Here is a 20,198-nt window from a genome sequence, read left to right as displayed (position 1 = left end):
TTTTTGTCATACATTTGAAGACTCTGTTGGCAGGAGTGTGGAGAACATGGAAAGGCTCAGGCTGAAAGGAGATGGATAGACTACTTAACCACCAAATGCCCTGAGAAGGCAGGCTATTTTATAGCAGAAACACATAATGTGGGGGGGGGGGAACACAACACTCTGAACTGTGACAAAGTTTGAACAGCAGCGTGGGGACAGAACGATTCAAGCATTGGTGGTGCAGGCAGCAAATCAGTTCAAGACATGAGAAGGAAGGACACCTTATTTATGAGATCTTCTGCATTGTGGCTGGCACTGACAATAAGAGGAATGGTCTGATAATTCATATCTTCACTCACATATCTTTCTTCAAATCTTTGCACTTCAAGAGTGCACTTCAATGAGTCTGAAGCTGGACTCATTGAGACCCTTGTGAGATTCATCGGCCGCCATATTATTATTATTATACCTTTTTCAGTCTGCCTTTTCTAGTGATGTAGCTATAAACTTGGAAATGCAACCACTCATAGTTACAGTTGCCATAGCCAGAACCACCAACCCATCCAGAGGGTTAAAAATGCAGACATTTTAGTCAGCCTGTATCAATGAATGAAGAACAAGTCTTTTGTGAAATTAATGGCTCTTAATTGCATATTTGAGACAAAGGCATCCTCAGATACATTGCATTATGGTAGAGATAAGTTGGAACAGTACATTGTTCCTGGGAAAATCCATTTCTTTCCTAGCTAGTATAAGGACTGCAACTGAGCTTAGAGGAAACAGGTAGGCCTAAGGGTGATTGCAGGTGATGCCACTGTTTCTCCTACTTAGAATATCCCAGGAGTTGGATCCTTCACTCACCACTGGTCTTAATCCCTGCCAGTAAGCATGGGGTTCAAAGGTTATAGACCACCAATTCCAGGGCTGCCTGTCCTGAGAACCGCTTTCATAACTGACTGAATTGTATGGGAGGCTCAAAAGATCACCATAAAATCAAGGCTGATATTTGCACTGTCCAGCCAACCTTTAGAAAACAGTCAAATAATGTCTGTATGAAAACAAAATTTAAAAACAAGACCATATGATCTGTCCCAGAAGGAGAAAGGAGGGGGGGTATGAGCTGAAGGGAGTTGTTTATACTGAATACCATTTATGATATATAGGGGAAGATTATCCTTGCTCCTAAGCTACAATGACTGGTTTGCAGATGTGCAGGACAATTAAATATGGCCAAGGGTACCAGCTATGCAGACCGTAGACACAAGCATTTGGGCAGAGCAGCCACCACAACGATTTTTGTGCTGGCCTTTGGGCCAAATTTCCACATAATTAAAATTAGGCAGGTCTTGTGGAACTTGACGCTACCAGACATCAGATTAAAAGAGGGTTTTTTTAAAAACAATGTTGTCCACCACTGCCATCTAAATGACGGGTATCAAAATAAGCCTCTCATCCCTCCCAATGCAAGCAGGGAGGCCCAAATCCTTTTGACGTTTTCCACATCTAAGGGCATCCACGGAAGCTTATGTGTGTGTCTCAGGCTAGTCCCATGGCATGCATGGCTACATAATGACTGCCCTTGCAAGATCATGTAGGACAGTGGCTCCCTAATGTGGGTAAAGTAGGCATTCTTTGACTGCCAATCTCAGAAACACAAGCCAACACAGCCGGGGGTGAAGGTTTCTGGGGACTGCAGTCCAAGAACACTAGTTTACCCAGGCTTGGGGACCACTGAGGTAGGGCAACAAGATTTTGGCCGGTGTGCGAATGAAGCCGATGTCAAAGGAGGCTGGTGCATGAAATGAAGCTAAGTGGACCACGGCCCCCTTGCCTGGGAGCTAGAAAGAGTAGTAGAGGCTGCCCCTCATTTTCCCCAAGCAGAGAATTGAGCATAATATACAATATGCTAGAAGCTTACTGTACCAACATAAGAAAGAATTCGTTTAGTTAGATGTTAAATTTTACGAAGCTTTTCTGCAGCATCACTGCAATAGAAAAAGAAGGGAACACAATCCAATTCGATCGTATCTCCTGCTGACTTGGGAGGCTTATCATTAGTCACCCTGCCCTTCCAGTCCTAGCAGCCACCAGCCACTACGGGCTGATGTATTGCATTGAAATCTTTCGTCCCTGTTTTCTCTGGGTTTCAAAATTCATTTTTATCTATATTTGCTGGCGGTGCTCTGGGTTTTTGCCCTAGAGACTCTGCCATCTTCCCCTGGCAACCTCTCCTGTATTTTCCCCGCTACTTATTCCATCTTTTGAATCCCCACAGAGGAAGGCAATTAAGGAAGGCAAGAGAGAATGGTTGTACAATGTACTGTATTTTTGATTGGGAGTGCTCAGTCGGTGATCGTCCTGCTGTTAAGAAGCCTTGCTAATAAAAACTACGCTTCTGTTCACCAAGATGTTTCGGCTCTGTGTCCATTTCCTCCTGCACTGCTTACCTTCTTCTTTCCGGTACATTTTCCACACCTTTTGCACATCATCATCCTTGGTTCTGCAACCGTTTTTGCATTTGCAGGAGGGGCTCTTGGGAAGCAAATATTCTTCTCTCTTCATTAATTCTCCATCGACCCCATTTTCAGATTTGTATATGCTTTCATTTGCTCTCCCTTCGTAATTGTGACTGCATTGTTTCTAAGTTGCTTTAGGCACAGTGAAATTCTCTCTTATGAACTGATTTAGGCCACCAATTTGTAAAAGATCTGCTTCTTTTCATTTTCATCTTTTAAAAAATTGCATTGCAAATGGAACAATAATCAGAAGTAGCAACATTTTGAAGAGAGAGAGAGAGAGAAAAAACTCCCAAACAGAATACAAGAATTTAATTGCAAATAATCTTTTACACTGAACATCATTTTATATTTAATATACATGAGCTAATTATTTATATTAAAACAGAATATCCATCATGCATCTCATTGCTGGGGCAGCACTGACAGCGACTGAGGAAACGGGTACAAGATATGTGCAACCCACCCATTGTGTATTGATTCCTCCTTTTCTATATAATTGGAGAAGATTTTGGTGTAAAAATACAAAAGTGTTCCCATTCTCATACCTGGTTTGGCCCCAGCAACACAGTCAACAGAGCTGTGTGATAAAGTGCTATCATTAAGAATACATTTGAAATTTCCTAAACCATCCAGTTACATTTTATGCTGAATTTGGAAAACAAAAGCTGTTTAGTTTTCACTGACTTGCTAATGCCATGATAGAGAAACAGGTCTTTTAAGAACCCACAACGATCCGACGACTTATGGCACCAGGCAAAGTGTAGATGAAAAGCACTAAGAACACAACCAAGATAAGGAGAATGAACCCAATGATGATGTATTTCTTGTAATTTCTCCAGATGAGGTAAAAGAAACACTTGAAAGGATTCACAAACCAGGAGAAAGAGGTGTCAGGCCGGCTGAAAAAGGAATTGAAGAAAAAAGGAGGAAAACACATTAGCATCGTCACATGCACAGAAATAAAAAATTAGTAGCATCATTATTTTAACCTTCCAAAACCACTATATCTATTTCATTTTGATAAAATGTAAAACATGATACAGATCTTGAATTTACATGCCTTTTTTTAAAAAAATCACCCTGAAACAGTTCATTTTTAGAAAAAAATTTCCCAGAGTCTTTCTAGAATTAAATATGTCTGAGCAGACAGGGAGAAAAATAAGATTTATTTGAAAAGCCAGTGCTATCCCATACAATGGTAAATGTCAACGGAAGGTACTTTAGACTTGAGTCTATTTACAGCATAAGATTACTTGACATGTTTAGTGTGGAGGTAGTTACATGTCACTGGATATCATATGGCACCATGTTTACTGATATGAGAAGTCAGTATGATACTGCCCCCATCCCATGTGGTCATGAGAACTAGAGGTGCACAACTTGTGGCCCTCCAGATGTTGCTATATAGACCAGCCATTCTCAGTGGGGAGGCCATATGGTCCCCTGGTGGCTCCTGGCACATTTGAAGGGGGTCACAGACTGAAAATAATTCTTCACACACTACCTTGTAAGGTTTATTTTGTGACTTATACTATCCTGATCTTTTACATTGTCTTTATAGGTAAAGGTAAAGGTTCCCCTTGACATTTAGTCCAGTCGTGTCTGACTCTAGGGTATGGTGCTCATCCCCGTTTCCAAGCCGTAGAGCCAGCATTTGTCCAAAAACAGTTTCCATGGTCACATGGCCAGCGCAACTAGACACGGAACGCCATTACCTTCCCACTGTGATGATACCTATTTATCTACAGTATGTGCATTTACATGCTTTTGAACGGATAGGTTGGCAGGAGCTGGGACAAGCGATGGGAGCTCACTCCATCACGTGGATTCAATCTTACGACTGCTGGTCTTCCGACCTTGCAGCTCAGTCGCTTCTGCAGTTTAACCTGCAGCACCACCACGTCCCTAATTGTCCTTATAGCTATGGCCAAAAAAAGGTTGAGAATGGCTGATAGAGGCTATAATTCTCATCAACTTTAGCTGGTCTATCCAGTGGTCAGAGGTGGGGGATGTTACACTCCATCAACATCAGAAGGGCCCCAACTGGAAGAAGCTTCTCATTAAAAAAACCAACAACCCAACCTATTTGATCTCACTGAGTTACATGGTGAGCAGGCTCAGCCTTTTTTGGGATTGCCACAGGTACTATCTTACCAGCTTGGAAGCTCATCAGCTTCCCAACTTCTGGGCTATTTATCTTGGACCAAAGAACATAAGAAGAACCTGGCTGAATCAACACAAAGGCATACAAGCCATCTGATTCACCATCCTATTTCTGACAACATCCACCTATAAACACTTCCAGGTAGCTCACAGAGCATCAGGGCAGTGGACGTATCCAGTTGTTTGTCATCTGCATGTGATGCCCAGGAGTAAACTAAGGAAGGTGTGTGTGGCCCTGTCATTAGGGAGAGGGAGGTATCCACCTGCAGCAGCAGATTTAAGGTATTATAAACAGGCAGCAAACTGATAAGTTATTTCTTTGTTATGATTGCACTCTTACAGTTGGCAGTAGGAAGCGGTCCATGTGGGATCTTCTGCTTCATAAGCCAGAATAAGGATGGTAAGGATTACATACACTGACCAGGGAGAGGGGGCTCCATCTGCCTCAGGCAGCAAAATGTCTTGGGCTGACCTGAGCACGGGAACCGTTTGAATATGGAATTTCAAGTCAACATCAAATGCAAGCAGACACAGAGTAATTCTTCCAACAGTCAGGCTCATTGTCTGCTTGCACAGCCTGACTGGGAAACAAACAGACTTTACAATGGGCAAGTGAGAGTATTCCACTGTAGAGAATTAATCATGGTGGGAAGAGTTCAGCATTACTGTGTCCACTTGCCAAGTTTTCTCTAGTAACGCCCCTCCACAGCACAGTAAGACAAACACCGGGCTGGGATCTTTCACTGGCTTAGTACTGTGTAGTTCAGGATATTTTTCTGCCTGAGGCAAAGCCCAGACTAGCACCCGAATCCATTCTACATTCAGATGCCAAACAGACTAACACAGGGATGGTGCTCAACACTGTGGTGGATGGCCGTAGGTTGGTTTCTCAGGTGCAAGGCTGGCCACCTGGCACACAGAGCAATACCTTTCAGCAACTGTGTCAATGAAGAAATGGTCCAGAGGGAAAACACTGTGTTCCTCACTAGTCTGCTCCATTTCCCAAGCCATTCCTCCATTTGGGACATCCAGATCACCCAAATATTGGTAACAGATCTTCAGTTTCTGATCCACCAGAGTATAATAGAAACTATTACATGGCTGATAACTTTATACTTACTTGGGCTTTTCCAGTGGCTCTGGTTCTTTCCGAGCTTTACCTACAGGATTTTTCTCAGCTTCCTCAGCTGTGACTAAATGAAATTCAGCTTCCACTTTGCCCTGGAGTGAGAAAGAAAAATTCTTTGTGGTTCAGAGTATTTAAACATCTCACAATGAGTTCTCCATCCACTAGCATTTTTCAGTAGTCCATAAAATGTATTCTCGAAGGCTTTCACAGCCGGGATCTGATGGGCTGTTGTGGGTTTTTCAGGTTCTTTGGCCGTGTTCTGAAGGTTGTTCTTCCTGACGTTTCGCCTAACCCTAACCCTGCTCCAATCCTCTGAAAATGCCAGCCACATAGACTGGCAAAACGTCAGGAAAAACAACCTTCAGAACACGGCCAAAGAACTCGAAAAACCCACAACAACTATCAGTTCATAAAATATCGGCACTTTGAAGTCCTATGCGGAGGTGGCTCAATAACAAAACCACTTGGCACATATAGAGAACAATTTCATTTATTCTGAGTAGAGATGGGCAGGAGAAGTAGTCCAGCAGTTTGGCCCAGTTCAGTACCCACACTCTCCACTTCTGCCTCTGCATGGTCTTGCTCATTCTCTGGGCAAAGATGCTTCCCTCCCTGCCTCCTCAGTGTGCCTGGCCAGTCAAAGGGAACGCCGCAAGCTTCCCGGCCCTGCCTCCTTATCCGAGTGGGCAGCTGTTGGAGGAGGCAGAGGAGGGAAGCACACATTGGGATTGGTGAGTGGGCAAGTCACACTAAGAAAGTGGGGGAAGAAGTGTGCTTCACTCGGGGAATGGGCAAGCATGAAGAGGTGGTGGGAAAGGAGAGTGTGCAGTGTCCGCATCTGTGTGGGTGCTGCGCCAAACTGGGCTGAACGCCAAACTGAGGTTTGTACCCATCTCTAATTCTGAGTCTACATTCCATCCTGTTGTGCATCCATGGATGTCAGAAGGAGCATGATTAAGCTCCACTCCTTTTCAGTCAGTTTCCTTTCTTCCAGCCTTCCCACCCCACGTTTATGGCATCGTATGTTTGATGCTTGGCATACTGCTGTAGATGCACCCTTGACACAAGAAACGCAGGGGAAAGAAATTTTCCCAGTGGTGCTGATGACAGTAAGTAGCAGTGGGGAAGTCGCAATATTCCATGGACGCAGGTCTGCCTCCATTCAAATCACAGCCAGAAGAGAATTTGGAGGCTTATAAGCTTGGTAGAGATACCCGGAATGGTGTATCAGACAGACTAGGACTCTGGAGGCCTATTTATCTATTATCTATTTATTGTTTAAAAAACATCCATCACTGGTATCGGCATGAAAAATTCAGTTTTTTTTTAAAGTGCTGATTGTTTACCGTGAGTTCTCCTGCTTTGATAAAAGGCCACCAGCCTCTGACCCGTTTCTGCTGAAATATGGAAATCTTATTCTCCTCGCTGGTTGCAGTTACCATGCTGATGTCACACCGCTTGGATGACTTTGCTGCTGGAGGAAACCCATTCAGGTTCATCTCAAGGGAGCCTGGGATGAGGAAGAAATAAAATTCCACATCATTCAGGGATCTAACAGGCAATGCAATTTTTAAGGAATGGTTTCCGACTCTGATAAACTCAGACAAACTCTGAATGCTTACAAAGAATATAATCTGTTTATAACTTCCCGCAACTTCCTGGTTTTCCCCAGTGATTTGGAGGACAATGTCATATTAACACAGAACTGCCTCACAGAGCTGTTTTGCTAGGGAAGAAAACATTGCATTTGAATTGGGGTTTAGCATGTTCTAAATTAATTTTTAAAAGGTGTTTCTACGACATATGTGGAAACATGGATTGCTTTGACAGGGAACCGTGTTATTTTGATTGGAAGTGAGGTATTTTACTTTTCCAACAGAGGGTCATTTATTTTTACTCAGATGTCAAATTGATTTATTTTGAATATGTGAACACTTCTGTCCGTGTAAATTACATCTGTGGGGTTTGCTACTCACTAGTGTGCCTTCAGTGCTCCCTCTCCTTCTCTCTCTCTCTCTCTCTCTCTGTGTGTGTGTGTCTGTGTGTGTGTGTGTGTGCCCTCAGTTTCAGCCCCAGCTGTAAGTCTCCCTTTCCTTCTCCAGAACAGCAGCAGATAGTGGCTGTGAGAGGCAGCCAGCTATTGTGTTATTTTCACCTATTTTTAGAGGGGGGGGGCTGGAAACCAAGCCTTATGAGGAAAGACTGAAAGAACCGGGCATGTTTAACTTTGAGAAAAGAATACTGAGGGGCTGTATGATAGCACTTTTCAAATATTGGAAAGGCTGTCATACAGAGGAGGGGCAGGATCAGTTCTCGATCATCCCAGAGTGCAGGACACGCAACAATGGGCTCAAGTTATAGGAAGCCAGATTTTTGTTGAATATCAAGAAAAACGTCCTAACTGTTAGAGCATTTTGACAGTGGAACCAGTTACCTCAGGAGGTGGTGAGCACTTCAACACTGGAGGCATTCAAAAGAAATCTGGATAACCACCTGGTAGATATCCTTTGTTTATATTCCTGCATTGAGCCCGGGGTTAAACTTGAAGGCCTTTTAGGCCCCTTCCAATATTAGGGTTCTATGACCTTGAGCTCAAAGGTGCTTCTTACCCTTGCTATAAAGCAGTGGTGGGGAAAGTGTGGCCTAGAACTACCAACATTCCCTATGTCACACTTTGCTATAAATGTGTGGCATGTTTACACTATTTTGGATCCATGACCATGTGGAGGAAGCAACCTGGGGAACAGCCTGAGCCATCTTCCTGTCATTAGATGGTACACAGCAAGTGTCAGCATAATCAGATACCATATTCCTCCCTTCTCCCTTCTGGTCTTCCACTGCTAGCCTTCCATTGCAAGCAGAATCCATAATCTGCCATTAGGACCTCAATCCTACAGACCTGGGCAGCAACATTGTCATCCTATATTTCCAGCCTAAGGCGCTGCTCTGCTTAGATCTGGGCTTACCCAAGAAGTCATCAGAAGAAAGCCTCTCAAAATCCCACACCTGGAGCACCAGTTCTGCCGGGATTTTGCGCTCTGTCTTTTCCAGAGAAAAGATGTTCTCTCTTTTGGAAACCACCACCTGTTTCTCGGCTGGAAGATAATGGAAAGGGAACACAAACCGCCAGTTGAAATTCCCTTCTCCAGTCAAAGAGTTGTAATGCACATCTGTCTCCTGCCTGTCATCTTCAAGGCCTTTCAACCACCTGTCAAGAAGCAAGCAAGAATCAACATTGGATTGGAAAGAGTCTAAATGAAAATTAGCCCAAGTTTCTTTGTGAAGAAGTGCCCTGAAGTATTCTGGACAAGTATCTACCCAAATCGGGTTTTTCCAAACACTTCCATGGAAGACATCCATTTGCAACAAAGATGTTTCCACGGAATTACATGAATAAGTCTTCCTGATTGTAGAATGAAAGTTTTATCTGTACAAACACATCCTGCAACAAAAGGCAGTCATGGATGACATTGCTTGGCTAGCACTCAATTTATCTGCAATCTATTGAGTCAGCCTACAAACCTAGAACCCAGCAGAACCTAGATCCCGAACCTTAGGTCAAACAAGAGGAGGCAATAGCTTTCCAATTAGAAGTCAGTTGGTCCCTCAGTTCTTCATGTGCGAGCAATTAGATTTGAAAACAAAACCCATGTTTACCTCCCATGACCAATCACAAAACAGAAGCATGCTAATCTGCAACACAGAGAGGTGAAGAAAACATGTGCTAGAATAAACAGGTGTCTTTCACCACATAAGGGAGCTTCATTTTGTGATAGCTAGATCATCTAGCTTGAAACTCAACTAATGATCTTATGGTGGACCTTTTTAGTCCGCTGTCAGACAAAGCAACCAACTAAAATATCCCTCCTTCTCCCACCTGCCGTGCCACACTTTACAGAAATTTCTACACTTTCAGTAAAATGCAGCAAAACAACAAACTATTTGCCAAATCTGAAAAAACTAATATTCTCAAAACATTGCTTAACATTCTAAAATACTATCATGACTACAGGAATAATACGGCATTTGCTCTGGCACGCTTGATGCTAAGATAAACACATCTTTTTGGTAATAAGCACCAGTTTTGCTGGTTGAAGGGACAGTCATTTTTTTAAAAAGGAAAATGAGCATCTGAAAACATATGTGTGTCTAGCCAGCCATGGCCTATAAAATATGTTTAAAAATGAAAGCAAAGATGCTGTACGAGTTGATCCGTAAAGGCACGGTGGCAGAAGGAATATTTATTTAATAGCTTCTTCTTAGGATTTAATCACTGAACAGTTTTGTTTACATTCCTGGCATGCCTTAGCTTTTAGTGCAACTGCAGGATATATAATCAGCAGAAAGATTAAGAGTGTGTGTGTGTATTGAATGGCAGCAGAGTGAAGCCCTCCAGACAGAAAATCATCCTCTAAAAAATGAGGCATATGGCCACTCTTACCTGTGTGAGAGAGCTTATTCAGTTTTAAATAGAGGACAAGACAGAAGCCATTGTTTCTTAATGGAGTGAAACAACAGCCAACCATTTTAGGAAAATTAACAAAGGAAAACAGCATACAATCACTATCCAAGGTGAACATTTCGGGGAATCAATTATTTATGTAATAAGTCCTTCTCTGTTCAAAGGGGTTCCTGGTCCATACGTGGTTTAAGTGTAAAGAATCGCTCCATGAGTTAGGTGTCTGGTTGTGGAGCCAGAGATTGAGAGTTTGTTCATCCTGAAACAACGACATCTACGTTGGCTTGTTGTAAGAATGGCTGATGGTCAGATTCCAAAATGTCTCCGGTATGGAGAATTAGTGCAGGGAAATCACCCCAGAGAGAGACCACAGCTGCGATACAAGGATATCTGCAAGCGGGATCTGAAAGCCTTAGGAATGGACTTGAACAGTTGGGAAACCTTGACATCTGACCGTTCAGCCTGGAGGCAGGTGGTGCATCACGGCCTCTCCCAATTTGAAGAGACCCTTGTCCGTCAGGCCAAGGCAAAGAGGCAGTCATGAAAGCAGCAAAACCAGGGAGCTGGACAGGGTACAGATTGGATTTGTCTTCAGTGTGGAAGGGATTGTCACTCTCGAATTGCCCTTCTCAGCCACACTAGATGCTGCTCCAAGTCCTCCATTCAGAGCACGATACCATAGTCTCTCAAGACTGAAGGATGCCTGATCCTAAATTGCATCTCAGGAAAACAGCCAGTCTGTGGGGCCTTGGGCAAGTTATACAATCCCAAAGCATGTCCAGAAGAAGTGAATGATAAACCACTTCTGAGTATTCTGTACCTAGAAGAAAAACTGAAAGGGCTGCTATACCTCAGAATGGATCTGACAGCGCTTAAGTATTATTATTGAGAAGGGTGCAGGGCCTTGAAGCTGTCCACTGACAAGGAGTTCCTAATCAGAAGATTGGATGGATGCTAGATCACAATCTTCCTCACTACCATGAGATGCACCGTATTTCTCCTTTCTAAATATCTAAATCAGTATGCATAAATTCCATGCAGATATGTGTCCTCTTTTCTTTTCAAGCTTGGTGATCTGTTAAGTGGCTATTCTACAGATAGGTCTCCATACAAACATTGGCCCCATCTTTATCCTGATAAAGAGACAGCCTGCTCTGGATGGAATGTCTTCCCTTTGAAGGGACAGATTCACAGTTCCAGCATGCTCCTGGACCCAGATTTAGTCGTAAAATAGTTGCATGAATTATCTGTCACTAGTTCCAGCCAGAGAGCCTTCTGCACTCTGTCCTGGATAGAGGTAGTCTGGTCTGTTACCCACATTCTGGCAAATTCATGTCTGGACTGCTGCAATGCATTACACTTGGGTCTGCCTTCAGCTGATAAAAGGTTTTGACTGGCACTGCTCACCAAGCTGACATCTCTCCAGTTTTGATAGAACGGTACCAGCTGCATCTTTGATTTCAGGTCCACTTCAAAACTAATGGGGTTTATCCTTAAAGACCCAGAGAACTTCAAATCCAAGTAACTGTGGGATCATATCTTCCCGTAACCAGCCTGTCCACATGTTAAGATTCTCAGTCAATGCCCTATTTCAATTATCACCTTTCTCAAAGTTGAGATTTGTTTTAACAAAAGAGAGGGTTTTTTTTGTGGGCTGTGGCACCATATTCAGAATACTTTCTCAAAAGTCAGATTGCTTGCCTGCAACCTTATAAAGCAACAGGACATGTTTTGATTTAAATGCACAATTAAGGGAATAAACTCTTAAGGACTGTGGTTCTCTTCCATATTGAGTAAAGCAAGCCGGCAAGCCGAGGGGGCAACATATCTGATGTTTTTCTCCCCTCCTCCATTGGTCCCACTTTGGACAGCACTCTGATTAATTAATTAGCACAACAGCATCCCATGGACATTGCAGACACTGAGGCCAGGTGTAAACTGGTCCTCTGCAACTTCAGAATTCTGATTTTCACTCCTGGAAGCATGGCACCTCATTTTCTATGCCTGTCAGACCAGTCACCGCCTGCTTAATTCCAGTCAGGGGTTGAGTTTCTGACGAGCCACTGCCGCAAAATGCCAGAGCCACCAACTTGTCACATAGAGCTTGCTCATACCACTGTGACTCATTTTTGATGGATATCTTAGGTCACAAATTAATTCACTTGTCAATGAATAAATGAGGAGATTCACAGGCCGTGCCTGGGTGAACTTACCCTTTCACATAGATATCACTTGATTTTTGTCCTGTAAATATATTCTCATCCTCTAAAATGACGTCTTCAGTATTCCAGATGATTACTCTCAGTTCATAACTGGGGTGAGTAAAAAAAAAATGAACCAAGAGGGAAGATGAAGTTACATTAGCAGACATTGCTTCTTGATTTGTAGCTCAAATCATTCTGGTTGCATTTACAGGGCCAGATGCTATGATGACATTACCGAAACTTAATAAAAGAAACCGGGTTTAATGAAATTGAGGACTTCCTTTTGATGTTAAAATGGAACAAATGAATGCTTCCTTCATGGTCAACTGATGCAATGAAATGCTTCTCTATACGTTGCAAGTGTATATTACTTTTGTACTAATACAACTGTCATTGGTTCTCCTATCACCTCTCAATCATGGGAACAACAGTTTGTAGAATGCTTAGATCAGCTGGGGGGACTTGTGCTCTTCCAGGTGCTGCTGGCCTCCGACTCCCATTATCCTTGACTACTGAACATGCTGTCAGAAGTAGATGAGAGTGGACAATTGAACTACAACATCTGGAAGGCCACAGGTTTCTCATATGCAATGAGAGATCCTTGTCCTGCCTCTTTCACTAAACTATAGTTTACAGCATTCCGTTGGGACATGGGATGACAATTGTATCCATTAAAGACTTTACACGGACAGTAACTGCAGCAATAAAAGGGAGCAATGAAGAACCATTGGCTATCCAACTGTATTGACTGGGAGACTCTGGAAAATGTAGTTCATTTTTCCCAAGCCCTATGAACCACTTGAAGGAAAGCAAAACCAGCTCAAAATTTAGCCAGCCTTTCCTCATATGGCCATGTTCTCCATATGCTTTTTTTTTTGGGGGGGGGTAAAAAATACCAAGAAAATCCAAAATGTGCATTTGAGGTAAGTCATTCTGGGGAAATTTCATGCACACTAGTTAGAGCCTTTCCTGTGTGGTACCATGAAATGGAACAAACATTGCGGTCAATACAGGAAGTGTATCCCCCTTCGTGGACATCATCTTTGGTCCTTGATTAATATTTTTATTTTATTTTATTTATTTGATTTGTATCCTGCCCATCTGGTCTATGCGACCACTCTGAGCGGCTAATAAAGATCTCTTCTGCCATTATTCAAGGAGGCTTCAATCAATCTATACAGAATAAAAACTAAAGGATTTGTGTGCTCTCGAGTGATGTCAGCATGTAGCCAAATTTGCTAGGCTACACAGAGTCAAGATGTCATCATGTCTGCAGTGCGATTCCATTATTGCCAGGGATCACTCTCATAAAAAGATACCACCAGACCTCCTTCCCAAAAAGAGTTCTATCAAAACAGAAGCAGCAAGTGGGTCAGGAAGAAACAGACGAACATTTATTCACACAGATATGAAAGCTGCTTTGTTTTGGACCACAATTCCCCAAATCCATAGCTACCATGACATTTGCTGTGGGATTTCTTTATCTGCTTGCAACTTTACCCATATCTGGGTACAATGATGTGAATAAAAGGATTGAATTCAGCTTCTAACACTACAAATTGAAGTTCTTCATGTACATAAGTGGTATTTATTAAATAGAGGTTCTTCTTGCTAGGTAAAAAAAAGCTTAAGTTATAGCTTAGATTGAAAACAAATTAGCTGCTCTGAAGCTGACTTATTTTGGCACATCATTAATTCTTCAGTGGATGGAGACAAAAGTTTTATGGGGTCTTTGTCAGAGTCAGCTTCAGAGGGAATAAAATTGATGTGCTAATTGTTTCTCCAGAACCAGCCCGGACCAAAAGATCATTGCCCACTGTTCTCATTAAATGCATATTTAATAAGCCTTGACTTTCTCCTGATTTTTATATCTGCTCTACATTTATCTCACTCTTTCTGACCTACTACCCAGTACAATGAAATTAGCAGTCTTGTTATCATAAGTCATACAGGCAAACCTGGGCCAAATTACTTGAAATAACTGGGCCCAGGCAGATATTTTTGTGTTATTTATAACAGACGAGGGCCAATATGCATTTGAAACAGAAATCGCCATTTGTAATGTGAATATTTCCCTCACGTCTCATAAAGTGAACTTGTGAAGGTTTTTATACGGTTTTAAAACTTGCAATACCTATATGACCAGATCAGGCACTCGAACAAAAGAGAGTCAATTCCAGCTCGTTAAAGGGTCCTCTTAGGTATTTGGAAGTGGAAGGAAGTTGAAGTACAGCGAAGAAAGAAGGAAAGAGCCTCGTAGCGCAGTGGTTGATCTGCAGTATTGCAGGCAAAACTCTGCTCATGACCTGGTCCAGTCTCAGGTCAGCAAACTGAGTATCCAGTTTGTGGGGGTGGGGGTGGGGAATGCGTAGCCTGCATAATTAAATTTAAAAGCATGCAGAGAGTGCTTTAAGCACGATGAGGCAGTATATAAGCAGCATGCTTTTGATTTACTTTTTTTTAAGGCAAAGAGGACAAACTGTCTTAATCTCCTTTCTGCCACTACAGAGACTACATCAGCGCACTTTCTGTTAATCCTGGACCTAGATGTCTTAGTATACTGTGTGCACCACACTCCTCCTGACCTCAGTAAAGCAGGCCACTTAATGTAGCATTGGGAAACATTTAGTCCTTTGCTATTTTGGACTTCAACTCCCAGCAGCCCTAGGCAACATGGCCTAAGGTAATGAATTGTGGACGTTGTAGTCCAAAACATCAGGAGCAGCAAAGGTTCCATATTCCAGGCTTAATGTATCAGGGCCTAAAAGAATACTGGGGAGGGGAAGAAAATAATATACAGTCATGGCCATTTGCAATTCTGACTCTTGCAATTCTGTCAGAAAATGCAACCCAAGGGTGCCAATATTTTTGGCCATGACTGTGTATATTTACTGCATGGGAAGCAAAGCTACTTTCAGTTCATTTCGAATTCTTTTTAAAAGGAGCATTTTTATTTCTCGCCTAACTTAACATAGCATTGCAGCTACATCTTGAACTTTTCTTGGCTACCAAAAAATACTTTGCAACTTCAACCTTTTTTCTCAGCAGATTTCTATAAAAGCATTTTAAAAGGCACATTTTAGACTGAGATGCACTTATTTTTGCACATTGCTGTTGAGGGACAGAATGTAGGAGGTGATATGCTTTTAAATTTGGAGTTGCTTATATGGAAAATGTAAAATGTTGTGAAAACAGCCTGGGAAAGATGCAGTTTTACTAGCTGACAGCAAGTGTGTTTTTGCAGTTCTAGGGAAAGAGTGGGTGTAATGAATTACCCTTTGGGTTTTCTGGGTGAAATATCAACGGGTGGTCCCGGGAGAGGCATGTCCTTAGGAAACATATCCACCCACATCTGCACACGACCCTTTAGGAAAGGAAACACAAAACATAAAGAATGAGGTTTCAGGTTGGTTAAGATTCCCCCACCAAAGAAAAACTCAGGAAAGTCCTCACACACACCCTTCCAATAGGAGGGGCTTCTATTAGCTCAAATTTCTTTCCATGGAAAGAAACAGCCCTCTGTTCCAAGAAAATAGGATATCACTTTATATTTTGCCAACACACACACACACACACACACACACACACACACACACACACATGTACGTTCACATGCACACATATATGTGCATACACACACACACACACATACACACACACAAACAGGAGAATAAAATAATATATATTAATTCATAACTTTGATGCAAATTTAGAAAGAACTAATTATTTCAAATAGAAGTGTGAAATGTTTGCTTATTTTGAGAACAGGGTGACCAAGTAACTTGAATGCCCATTCAATTTCTAGGTGCTAATGGTATATGGCAACTTCAAGGCCCTTGATGTCTCTTCTCATGAGACTGTATTTTTAAACTGAACTTGGACTGGTCAACATTTCAAACAGAAGAAAGTCCTCTTGTTGAATCTGTTGTTGAAACTGTGGTTTCAGTTGCAGGCAGTTTCTCAATCAGCACTTCAGACAAGGAAAATAAAGTTTTAAAAAAATAATCTAAGTGATGCAGCACATCAGCGATGATCTAGCACATTCAAAAAACAATAACTTCACTTTCCCTGCCCCTCCCCCACGGAGCAGTGTAGATAAGCCCAAGGTTCCCTTGTCAAATAAACTGTTTCCTTAAATGTATGCTGCTTTCAGGTGACGTGGTGGCGCTACAGGTTAAACCACAGAAGCCTCTGTGCTGCAAGATCAGAAGACCAGCAGTCGAAAGATCGAATCCACGTGACGGAGTGAGCTCCCATCGCTTGTCCCAGCTCCTGCCAGCCTAGCAGTTTAAAAGCATGTAATAATTCAAGTAGATAAATAGGTACCACCTCGGTGAGAAGGTAATGGCGTTCCGTGTCTAGTGATGCTGACCACGTGACCACAGAAACAGTCTTCCGACAAATGCTGGCTCTATGGCTTGGAAATGGGGATGAGCACCACACCCTAGAGTCAGATAAGACTGGACTAAATGTCAAGGTGAACCTTTACTTTTTATGAGTGCCATGGGGAAAAAACCTGGGATGTAACTAGCAAGATAGAAAAAAGAGCTGGAAGGTTTCTCTTTCACCATTTCACCAAGCTGAAGTGTTTACCTGCTCCATGCCAGGCTTATCTTTGTGGTAGATCGGCCGTGTCTCAATGTGTTCAGGCACCAGCTTACATCCAACATCTGGAATGTCATTCCAAGAACGCAACACTTTCAGGGCAAGGTGTTCGTACGATTCTACTGGTTCCTCTGCAGGAAAAAGGGAAATGCAAAATGAACAGGCAGAGTTGAGGCTGCACATAAAGCAGGATTGCTGTGGTTGCCTCAGTTAATAAAAAAAGGTTTTATTAAAAATCTGCTTAAGTACAAAGTTGCATTGAATGACACTAAAGGAAAAAATGTCACAACACTGATTCTGCACTTGTCTCTGAAAACGCCTCAAGGGACAATAAGGCTTTGCATGCAGAAAAGAAAGCTAATCTCTAGTAAGCTATGAATAGATGGAAGCAATATGCAATATGATCAGGTGAAAGAGAATGTGTGGTTATGACCAGGATATGCATGAATATAATTTGCATAAATTGAATATACACAAACCTGGTTGAGAAGACAGTCTACCCACATTGCAGTGCATTGAGATGCATATTCTGATACTGTATGCATTTAAAGTTGTATTTCTACCCATATTAATATGCAGAAGCAAATGTCTTAATAATAATAATCTTAGTACTGCGGAGCTGGAAGGGAATCTATAGATCATCAAGTCCAGGCCCTGTCAAGGAGGCACCGAATGGGAATTGAACTTCTGACCAGATACCTAAGCCACTGAGCTATCCAGAAATTATAGTAACATACAGTAGTTACCTTGCTTCTGTGCAGTTAGAGCTAACCCATGAAAAATTGTGAGGGAGTTCCTATTTTCCATCCCCAACCCCCCTATAATTAATTTACTCAAAGATTCCCTAATGCTATTTACTGCCTTAATTAAGAATTCAGCAGCTGCCATCTTGTGGTTTAAAACCTCAGCTATATAATTGTTGGTTTTCTTTGTTAGGGAATTTTAAGAGTAAAGAAAGTTTCATCACTAGACTAAGACCTAGCCCTCCAGGTCCCAAGAACCTATGCTATAGGTTGTAAAGTAAAAGAAATCCATAACGTCACCCACACAATAGGCTATCTTGTTCCAAGGAACCTTTATCAACTTCAGACATATCTCTATGAGCCGGGGCAAAATTCTTACATCGGAAGAACTTAGCCACCACTGCCACTCCCATGGAGCCTTTGGTATAGAATTTTACCACTTGCTTGCTTTCTCGTCACCAACATGAACTGACTGCCCAAAGAGGAAGTCAATCTACTATGTTGTCTGTTGGAAGGGGGAGCATGATCCAGTGTTAAAGAACCAGGTCGAGATATGAGCCAGACACATAACAAAACGCCTGAGATGTCCTGGAGCCTGCTAGAGTCCATTTAATGCACAAGTGTATGTTTGTGTTCTGATTAAAATTACAGTGGACCCTTGACTTACAAACGGCTTGACTTACAGACTTTTTGAGTTACAGACTTCTCTGGCCGCAAAATTTAGGTTTGACTCGCAGACTGAGATTTGACTTACAGACCAGAAAAAAACCAAAATGGAACAAAAACGGCCTGTTACGGGATTAATCGGTTTTCAATGCACTGTAGGTCAATGGAGACTTGACTTACAGATTTTTTGACTTGAGAACCGCCTTCCAATACGGATTAAGTTCTCAAGTCAAGACCCCACTGTAAAAAAAAATTGACATGTTGAGACTTTAGAACTTCTAAAACTAAAAATTTCAAAAATTAAATAAAATGTAATTACAAATTATTTATCTTAACAAAAGCAAAAGACTAAAGAGTTAACAGGATTTGCCCTGTAAAACAGAGATGGACAAAGTGCAAGCCGCAAGCCACAATGTGTATTTTCCCATGCTCCCCGGTGTGATCTCCAGCACCCCTGGCACGCCTTACCCTTGGCTTTCTCTGGTTTACCAAACAGTGTGAGTTATAATGCCCTCTCACACCTTATAGGGCAACACAGAGATGGCACAGTTTTGCCATGTTTCTCTATTTCTCATCAGTTTTAGGCTCAAGCAGAATGGATGCCGATTGGGAGTATCAGAGAAAGCTTGAGGGGAAAGGTGGGGGGGGGGAACTGTCCTGGGTATAACTGCTGGATCACTTGTCTTTCAGGATAACTAAATAGGCTATGCTATTTAGACTAACTCTAAATGCCCACTTTGCTCTGAGCAATTAGAGAGGAAGAGTTTTCTTTCAGACAACAATGACAACGTTGGAAAAACATGGAATCACTATGTAGCCTGGTTACCATTCTCATCTTCCTGGAAGACTGTCTTTCCTGTAAAGATCTTGTCTCCAATTTGTATCTTTCCAGGTTGCATGTAAGGTCCGCTCAGCCTGTTATCTCTGCAAAGCTTAGTAAGGATCTCAGTTGGCTTGGTGGCATCTCTCCAGGCATTATATCCTTCACTGCAAATTAGAGGAGATGGTTTGGAATGGATGAATGTTTCTGATGGAGGTGGCTCAGATTGTAATTGCTCAGAAGATCAAACAGACATAGTAGGATCAAGCTTTTGCAAGATGCTTGTGAATCAACACATACTGTCTCATTAAGTGCTAGTTGATGAAATATATGTCCAGAGAGAACCTTACATTTCATACTGACTCTGCAGTCCGCAGGTAGCTCGATGCCTGCTGTAGAAACGGTTTTCCAAATCAATTTTTGTTTCTCCAATGAGGTCATCTGAACCGATCAAATCATGGTCATAGATCAGGACTGAAAGCAGGGATTCCTTCGGGAAAGTGGCCTGAATTTCAAATGACCTACAATTGATCAAACCATGTCAATAGAATCATCGTTAGTCTGCAATCTTAACCATCCTTGCATATAAAGAAAGTCTGCACTGAAGCTTAGTTTTCAATAAAGATTGATTGGACTGTTAGTTAGTATCATGTGCTAGTTCAGATATCAATGTTTGAACAAAGAAATCATCACAAAATGCTGACAAATTCTCAAAAGCTTTCTTTGAAGTTGCCGGATAAACAAAAGAAAACGGGGAAATCAATTGAGCTCATCCATTGGAATGCCTCCACTCGCCCGCAGCATCCCTCAGGCATATTCTGGTACCCACTTAATGATTTGTGAAGGGGAGAGCAAGGGATTTTTCTCTCTATTTGTGCTAGCTAACAGTGTAATTGTGGTAGATACAG

At 42.1% G+C, this 20,198-nt stretch overlaps 1 protein-coding gene and 1 long non-coding RNA gene across 2 annotated transcripts in view; both read right to left on the bottom strand.

Annotated features, from left to right (window-relative positions):
• The window catches only part of LOC144588586 (uncharacterized), a 404,395-nt gene that overhangs the window by 112,273 nt on the left and 271,924 nt on the right, over nt 1–20,198 (bottom strand). The gene's annotated exons all lie outside the window — the stretch shown is intronic.
• Nucleotides 2,796–20,198, bottom strand: part of FER1L6 (fer-1 like family member 6) — a 118,653-nt gene continuing 101,250 nt past the window's right edge. Inside the window, exons 33-41 of the mRNA XM_072999299.2 lie at nt 19,641–19,811; nt 19,297–19,457; nt 17,050–17,192; nt 15,732–15,820; nt 12,466–12,564; nt 8,760–9,001; nt 7,140–7,303; nt 5,785–5,885; nt 2,796–3,400 (exon numbers count right to left, since the gene is read on the bottom strand). Of these exons, the coding sequence (XP_072855400.2) occupies nt 3,217–3,400; nt 5,785–5,885; nt 7,140–7,303; nt 8,760–9,001; nt 12,466–12,564; nt 15,732–15,820; nt 17,050–17,192; nt 19,297–19,457; nt 19,641–19,811 (1,354 nt within the window). The 3' untranslated portion in view covers nt 2,796–3,216. The remainder of the gene's footprint in view (nt 3,401–5,784; nt 5,886–7,139; nt 7,304–8,759; nt 9,002–12,465; nt 12,565–15,731; nt 15,821–17,049; nt 17,193–19,296; nt 19,458–19,640; nt 19,812–20,198) is intronic.

The sequence above is a fragment of the Pogona vitticeps genome, chromosome 4, assembly GCF_051106095.1.
Source record: "Pogona vitticeps strain Pit_001003342236 chromosome 4, PviZW2.1, whole genome shotgun sequence".
Lineage (NCBI taxonomy): Eukaryota > Metazoa > Chordata > Lepidosauria > Squamata > Agamidae > Pogona > Pogona vitticeps.
The sequence above is the reverse complement of the archived record's forward strand: the minus strand, read 5'-3'. Positions and strand labels throughout refer to the sequence as shown.